A 7,169-nucleotide genomic window follows, 5' to 3' on the forward strand; every position below is an offset into this window, starting at 1 on the left:
GGGTGCGAGGGCCGGGCGGGGCTGGTGGCAGGAGGAAGCCCCCCGCGCCCCTGACCCTCAACCCGCCCATTCTTGGGCAACGCGCCTGACGCAGCACCGGGCTGCTTGATCCCCCACCCCGGCCCGGCCGCGCCACGCAGAGACCACGCGGGGCTGGCAAAGCACGAGGTTTATTGGTCGAGGTCAGGATTCAGCCATGGTCCGGCGGATCCAGGCCAGTGCGTGCTGCACGCTGGCGTAGAAGCTGAACTTGGCGGCGGAGCAGGTGCGGTCGTAGGTGAGGATGCCGGCCGCGTACCACGTGTCGTCGTCAGGGTCGTGCACGGCGAAGGCGCCGCCTGCGTCCCCATGGCAGGTGTCCCCGCGCAGCTCGCTCATGCCCACGCAGAAGGTGCCGGGGCCCAGGTCGGGCGCCACGCCGAGGGGGCTGCCGCCCGCATAGTACTCAGCGCAGAGGCTGGTGTCGACCACGGGCAGCATGATGTAGCGCAGCCGCTCAGCGAAGGCCAGGGTGGTGCCCCTGCCCCAGCCCGCCACATAGCCCACGCGCCCCACCTCCAGGAAGTCCTTGTGCGCCAGGCAGATGGGCAGAACCTCAGGCCCCAGCGGCACTGGGTGCTGCAGCTTGAGCAGTGCCAGGTCAGTGATGCTGGTGGAGGTGGAGCCGCAGGTGGAGTTGCAGTCGGTGGAGTTGAAGCTGGGGTGCAGGACCACACGCTCCACAGTGCCCGTGGGCAGTTGTCCCTTGGAGCCCAGAAAGAGCTGCAGAGTGGGGGCGATGTCCTCAGGGCTGACGCATGCTTTTTGTCCCAAGTAGACGTTCCTGGCCGTGGTCAGCACCCACCGGTCACTGATGAGCGTGGCCCCCGCCACAAGGTTGCGTGGCAATACCAGCCGGCCCTGCCATGGGAACAGGCCCTTACCGGACAGATGGCCACCGATGATGCGCTGCAACTGCCGCGGCGGGTTCTTGGGTTTCCCGCACACTGCGAGGCAAGCACCAGCGTCAGCTGCAGCTGGCGCACAGCCCCCACGGGCCTCACAGCCCCCCAGGCTGCCTCCTTCCTGCGCTGCCAGGTCCCAGCAGGGGACGCTGGGGACAGGCAACAGCCCCTCCCAGAGTGGATCCGGTCCACTGCACTGCACGGTGACGGCGGCAGCGAGGTGGGCCTAGTTTCACGTCGAGGGCACAGCCCCACAGATGCTGGGCACCCCCTGCCCCGGGCTCACCTGGCTCACAGACAGGCGGCTCAGCCCCAGCGTCGTGGTTCACCCACAGGCCCATCTCATTACACTGGTACAAGCCTGGCAGGAAGAGACGCAGTTAGGACCAGCTGCCGCAGGCACAGAGAAGGCCCTGCACCCCCTGCCCATCGCCTGGCTGGGACAGGCCTGGCCGCAGTGCTCACCATTGCCAGGGCCGCGCAGGCGGTAGTAGGGGTCGCAGTGGTAGTGGACAATGTGCTCCCCCTGCTCATTCTCCATGGACCTGTTTTCCATGTGCCCGTGCTCGATCTTTGTGGGCTCTGGGCAGCGCTGGCCTGTGGGGCGGACAAGTCCTCAGCACACTGCCGTGTTACCTGTCCCAGCCTCTTCCCCGGCATATCCCAGACCCCATCCCCCCAAGGCCCCTGCCCCTACCATTGGTGCCTGGGCCCTTGCTGGCGGTGGCGAGCACCCCCCACACCGAAGTGGCAATCAGCAGCATCAGGGCCCTGCATGAAGAGCCGTGTGAGCGGAGCAGCCCAGGCCTTTGGTGTCAGGCTGAGAATCCTCCCGTCCCCTGGGTCCCATGAGCTTGGGGCTTGCTCAGCCCACTGGAACCTGCTGGGGCACAGAGCTGCAGGCTTCCCCACAGCAGTGCCACAGCTGGGGTGCAGTTGTTCCAGGAAGTCACTTACTGCCTGAAGCCCGTGTTCTAGCCCCCCCAGTGCCTACCACACCCTCCCACCCAGCCCCAGCAGCTGAAGACCCTATCCCCTGGGCCCCAGAGCAGCTGCACCACTCACCCCATCACCGTGGCTTGCTGTTCTGGCTGCTGCAGCTGCCTGTGCAGGGGGAATCCCTCCACGATGCCTTTATTCCCCCGTGCAGCCTTGCCAGCACTGGGCCGCAAACAAACTGTAGGCAGCTGCCCAGGTGCTTCCAGCACCCCAGCACTGCCCAGAATTGATGCATGGGGCAAGGGGGACAGCGGGGGAGGTGCGTGTTGGGAAACTCCTCTGCATCCAGCTGGCAGTATGCCCAGGCCAGGCCCCTTGCCACCGCGGCTGGCTGCACAGCAGGGCCCAGGCAGCAGCAGCCAGCAAGGGGCACTGGCCGCAGACCCCTGGTCCAGGAAGGCTACAGTAGCTCAGCCCTGCGCCCAGCCAGGAGGGCCCGGAGGTAAGTCCACTCTTAACGCCCCTGGATTGGGCTCCTGATGCTAGACCCATGGGGGTCACACCAGGGCCCGGGGAGAGGCTATCTACCTACCAGGGACAGGGGCACCCACAGCCCAGCCTGCCCCCCTGCCAGCCCAGGATCCCAGGCTGGAAAGGGGGGGGGGGGCGCTGCAATAGGCATGTCCTTGTCCCCCTGCACCCAGCTCAGCTGGCCCCGGTCTGGTGTTTGCTCAGATCAGGACGTGCTGTTCTCTTGTTTTGGGAACTGGCAAGAGTGATTTTTGGCCAGGGCGGGGGCAGGGGACCAGTGCTTTTCCCTTTGTTTGTTCTGGGAAGTATAGTGCAAGGATGTTCCCATCCCTTCCCCTGCTGGGTGCCAAATGGGCCGGAGCAGCTGGTGCTGTTTGCCGTAGCCGTGGGGCTGCCAGGAAGCCAGGTGCAGTGCTCTGTGCCAGGGCCCACCCCTCTGCCTCTGCCCTGCGGCACCATCCCTGCAGCCCAATACGGCTGGGGGCTCAGTGCAGCTCCCCTGGCCCTACGCTGCCCAGGCCTTGTGTGGGGGTCCTGTGGCTCCAGTGATCACCCAGCGGCAAACAGGACAGAGGATCCAGGGCTGCACGCAGCAAGAAGGATGTGAAGCAGGCCTGAGGAGCCCTGGGGCAGTGCCGACGGGTTCCAGGCCACCTGGGACAGGCTGGAAGGGGCAGCAGAGGCCATAGGGCAGCAACCACAGCTCAAACCAGGCTAGAGGTGGTCGTGCCCAGGGGACCTGGGCGAGGTAGCGCAGGGAAAGGGCAGCTCCTTTGACCCCAGCAAGCTCCTGGTCAAGGCCATGACAGAGCCTGCAGCTGGGTGGGAGCCTGCTGGGGCAGGGGGGCCGGGAGGTCTCACACCCCAAGGGCAGCATGACAGCAGCTGAGCGGAGCCCCCTTCACTCAGCCACCCTATGCTGACCGGAGGTGGGGCAGCACCCGGGGCAGACCTGACCTGTCTGCATTCAGCTGAGCCCCCCCAGGCCAGCACAGCCTGGCGCAGGCAGAGCTCCCACCAGGCCGCTCGCACAGGGAACCGGCTCCAGGGCAGTGCTGACCCACAGGCAACAGGCCCAGGATCGAGGGCACAGGCCTGCCCACCTCTGCCACCCCCCATACAGCAGAAGCAGGGAAGTGGGAGATGCCATGCCAGGGCCCTGTCCTTCCTGCTCAGGGACCTCCTTGCCAGGCCCATGCAGGCCCCCTCCTCCCCACTGCTGAGACATGAGCACAGGTCCCAGGGCAGGCACGGAGCAGCAGCAAAGGAAGGATGAGGCCGATGGGGGTGAGCAAGCACCAAGTTTAATGGCAGGAAGCAAAAACCGAACGTGAGCCCGTGCATCCCCCGAGCTGGGGAGATATCAGCCCCCACAGGGTCAGGCACAAGAGACCCCAGCCCAGGGAAGGGCACAGCTGAGCACCAGGGACAGTGCCAGAGGTAGCAGCTCAGGGCAGGGCCTGGCAGCAGAGGGGGCCACAGCAGCCCAGGCGATTCCTCCCGCCACAAAGGGCTGGAGGCTGGGCACTGCCACCCTCTCCCGTGGCCCCAGCGCGGGGCTCCACGCCGGCCCCAGGGGCTGCGCGAGCATGGGCGACGCTCAGATCAGCTGCCCCAAGGCCCCTTCACCAGGCCTCCCGGAGGCAACCCGGGCATGGGGCCCGAGCTCCTGCGGCACCCTGCACCTGCCTGGGGGCCTCGGGCTGGAGTCCAGATCACTTCACACTCACGGTGGTGCCAACAGCTGGCCTTCAGGCCCCCGCAGCTCCTCTGAGCCAGGCTCAAGTGTCCAGGCCCAGGCCCTGTGACCCTCAGGGCCGATGATCTGCCCCAACAGCCTCCGTGACACTGGCAAAGCCCTGCTTCCTGCAGCGAGACGAGGGTACCGTGATCCCGTGGCCCAAGCTCAGAGCCAGCTGCCAGCCTCACACCCGCCCTGACCCTGAACTCACAGCTGTTCACCCAGCACCGCAGCTGTGAGGACCAGACCCAGATGGGGCCAGGGCACCCACAGCAGCACTGCTAGCGAGAGGCCTCCCAACCCCTTGGGCACGGCGTGGGCAGCTCCTCCCAGCCTCCAGCTGCCCCATCCACAGACTGGGGCCCAGACAGGCGGGAGGGCCTCAGCGCCCCCGCTGCACGTACCGGCCCCCCCCGCACTCACTGCAGCAGCGCAGCCAGCTCCCGCTTCACGGTGCCCACCACGGGGGGCCCGCGGTAGGCGAGCGCCGTGTACAGCTGCACCAGCGATGCCCCAGCTCGGATCTTGTCCAGTGCATCCTGCCCACTGCTCACACCGCCCACGCCGATGATGGGCACGCGGCCTGCAAGCAGGGGAGGTGGTCAGCACCGGGCAGAGGCAGGAGTCAGCCCCTGGGCCCTGCACCACCCAGTACCTTGGGTAAGGCAGTACATCTCACGCACGGTCTCCGTGGAGAGGTCCCGCAAGGGCTGCCCACTCAGCCCCCCTGGCTCTGCGCGTGCCGCACCGTGCAGGCCACTGGGGCGGCTCACAGTGGTGTTGGTGACGATCAGCCCATCGACCCCCAGCTGGGAGAGACACAGGGCATCAAGGGGTCTCCCCACAGCCCCTTGCCCGCGACTAGAGCCCCTGCCCTGTGCAGGGGCAGGCAGAGCTGCCTGGCTGGGGGCTGCCAGATCCAGGCACGGTTAGCGCCAAGGGGCATGACCTCTGCCTCTGGCTGGGGGCCATGCCTGGGCCCTGACAAAGCAAGGATTAAACCCGGACCAGCCCAACATGGCCCTGCTGGACCTGCCAAGGGGGCTCTGCAGCACCCCTCTCTGCAGCCCAAGCAGCAGGTGCCTTCCTGGGCCCCAGATCCCCACGCTGCCCCGTCGGCACTGCCTCACTTCGCTCACGACACTGGCGATGTCCTGCTTGTCCTGCGCACTGAGGTCGGGTGCAATCTTCACCAGCACAGCCGGCTTTGGCACGCAGGGCAGCGCATCCCGCTCCTCCAGCACCTGCAGAAGCTGGGCTGTGACCACTAGGTAGTGCTGGCCTGGCCCAGGCCAAGCTCACCCCCATGTGGCTGCAGCCACTGCCCAGGGGAGAACAGGGCATTGCCCGAGCAGGGAGAAGACAGCCTGGTGAGCCAGAGCGCCCAGCAGCGGCGCAACACACACACAGCCCGGAGCAGGGTGCAGAGCGGAGCGAACTGGACCAGCACGACCAACCCCGGTACAAGACCAACTGCACTCGCCAAGTGCTCGACCCCGTGTTCGGGCCCATCCCAGCCCCTGCCACACACCCATTTGGAGATGGCGGCACCCATCTCACCCCCTTGGAAAAGGGCCTGACTTCATGGACCCACCACAGGTGGCCCGTGCACACGAGGCCCCGGGAGCCGGGCAGTCGCTCACCTTGCCCAGGAGGCAGCGCAGCTCCGCTCTGCCCTGCAGGTCCCGCAGCCCCGGGGTGTTGGGGCTGGACACATTCACCACCAAGTAGTCAGCGAGCGGGCCCAGCACCCGCACCCCAGCCACGTAGTCAGCCACGGCATCCACCGAGCTCTTGTTCTTGCCCAGGTTGATCCCAAGGGGCTGCCCCGCTGCAGCACACGGGCACTGGTCGGCCGCCAGGTCCCTGCCCCAGGCCACGAGACACAGCGCCCACCCCCAAGACAGGCGAGGTACAACGCAGAGGCACGAACGCTGCCAGCTGCTGGGACCCAGAGCCAGCACCGGGCTCACAGAGCAGGGCCAGACCAGTGCTGGGCCGTGGCAGGGAGCCCCCCAGGCCTCAGCCACTGCCATGCGGCCCCAGAGCCACCCAGACCCGAGCGGCAGCGGGAAGGACCCCCAAGATGCAGGCAAGCTTGTGGCACAGGGTTGTGGCCTTGCGTGTCCCCCAAGCAGTGCAGCCCTGCTGCCCCCGCTACCCAGATGAACCCCCGGCCCGCAGCGCCCCCCACCTGCGGTCAGCCGCAGCTGCGCATCCTGCCGGGCTCGAAGACGGCGCTCCACGGCAGCGTGCCCGTGGCTGTTGAACCCATACCTGCAATAGGTGAGGAAGGGGGCCTCAGCTGGGGCAGGCCTGGGCCTCCAGCACCCGGCCCGCACAGCACCACAGAACTGGGCACAGGACAGCACCGCCAGGAGCCCTGGGGCCCGCCCCGCCAGGCCACAAAGCCCAGCCGCCCCAGCCCTGCGCCCACCTGTTGATGACGGCCTGGTCCTCGGGCAAGCGGAAGACGCGGGGCCGGGGGTTGCCGTCCTGGGGCTGGGGCGTGACGCTGCCGACCTCCACGAAGCCGAAGCCCAGGCGGTAGAGCCCATCCACCGCCTCCCCATGCTTGTCAAAGCCGGCAGCCAGCCCCACCGGGTTGCGGAACCGCCGGCCCAGCACCTGCACCTCCTGCGGGAGCGCGGCCGTGAGCGCCCGCAGGCCCAGACCCACGGGCCCCCTGCACCACGGTGGGGAGTGGGAAGCGGGCAGGGACTCACCCCGGGCACCCCCAAGCACGGAGCAGCCCGTGTACATATGTGACTGCACACACACAGGTGCGTGCGAACACATGGAGGGCAGCACCGCGGACAGACACATGCACAGGCGGACGTGCAGAGCCGTACACAGACACGCGGAGGCGTTCACGCACGTGCGGACGCGTGCGCAGACAGACGCGCGGACACGTGCGCGCGGCGGCACCCACCAGGCAGTCGGGGTCTCGCGCGCGGTCGCGCGGGTGCAGCCCCAGGCGCAGCAGCCGCAGCGCCAGCCAATGCGCCGCCTCC

At 67.8% G+C, this 7,169-nt stretch overlaps 3 protein-coding genes across 5 annotated transcripts in view; all 3 read right to left on the reverse strand.

The window, feature by feature from the left end:
• DHX38 (DEAH-box helicase 38) overlaps positions 1 to 7,169 on the reverse strand; it is a 36,895-nt gene that overhangs the window by 11,670 nt on the left and 18,056 nt on the right. The window contains exon 3 of the mRNA XM_019536096.1: positions 1,581 to 1,602. Coding sequence (XP_019391641.1) covers positions 1,581 to 1,602 — 22 coding nt within the window. The remainder of the gene's footprint in view (positions 1 to 1,580; positions 1,603 to 7,169) is intronic.
• Positions 152 to 2,126, reverse strand: LOC109310761 (haptoglobin-like). 3 transcript variants are annotated; one of them, XM_019536114.1, is made up of 5 exons: positions 2,010 to 2,126; positions 1,642 to 1,715; positions 1,410 to 1,541; positions 1,231 to 1,305; positions 152 to 986 (listed from the first exon to the last, which is right to left on the reverse strand). In XM_019536114.1, exons 1-5 carry the CDS (start codon positions 2,012 to 2,014, stop codon positions 184 to 186), a joined length of 1,089 nt encoding a protein of 362 aa, XP_019391659.1. In that variant the 5' UTR covers positions 2,015 to 2,126; the 3' UTR covers positions 152 to 183. The 3 variants fall into 3 exon arrangements, with proteins under 3 accessions (XP_019391659.1, XP_019391660.1, XP_019391661.1); XM_019536115.1 differs by lacking the exon at positions 1,231 to 1,305 and having other exon boundaries at positions 2,010 to 2,125; XM_019536116.1 differs by lacking the exons at positions 1,231 to 1,305; positions 1,410 to 1,541 and having other exon boundaries at positions 2,010 to 2,124.
• The window catches only part of DHODH (dihydroorotate dehydrogenase (quinone)), a 4,862-nt gene continuing 1,394 nt past the window's right edge, over positions 3,702 to 7,169 (reverse strand). Inside the window, exons 2-9 of the mRNA XM_019535402.1 lie at positions 7,088 to 7,165; positions 6,593 to 6,792; positions 6,350 to 6,432; positions 5,799 to 5,986; positions 5,286 to 5,399; positions 4,811 to 4,964; positions 4,579 to 4,738; positions 3,702 to 4,280 (exon numbers count right to left, since the gene is read on the reverse strand). Coding sequence (XP_019390947.1) covers positions 4,226 to 4,280; positions 4,579 to 4,738; positions 4,811 to 4,964; positions 5,286 to 5,399; positions 5,799 to 5,986; positions 6,350 to 6,432; positions 6,593 to 6,792; positions 7,088 to 7,165 — 1,032 coding nt within the window. The 3' untranslated portion in view covers positions 3,702 to 4,225. The remainder of the gene's footprint in view (positions 4,281 to 4,578; positions 4,739 to 4,810; positions 4,965 to 5,285; positions 5,400 to 5,798; positions 5,987 to 6,349; positions 6,433 to 6,592; positions 6,793 to 7,087; positions 7,166 to 7,169) is intronic.

This window comes from Crocodylus porosus, unplaced genomic scaffold (assembly GCF_001723895.1).
Source record: "Crocodylus porosus isolate Cpor-Errol unplaced genomic scaffold, CroPor_comp1, whole genome shotgun sequence".
Lineage (NCBI taxonomy): Eukaryota > Metazoa > Chordata > Crocodylia > Crocodylidae > Crocodylus > Crocodylus porosus.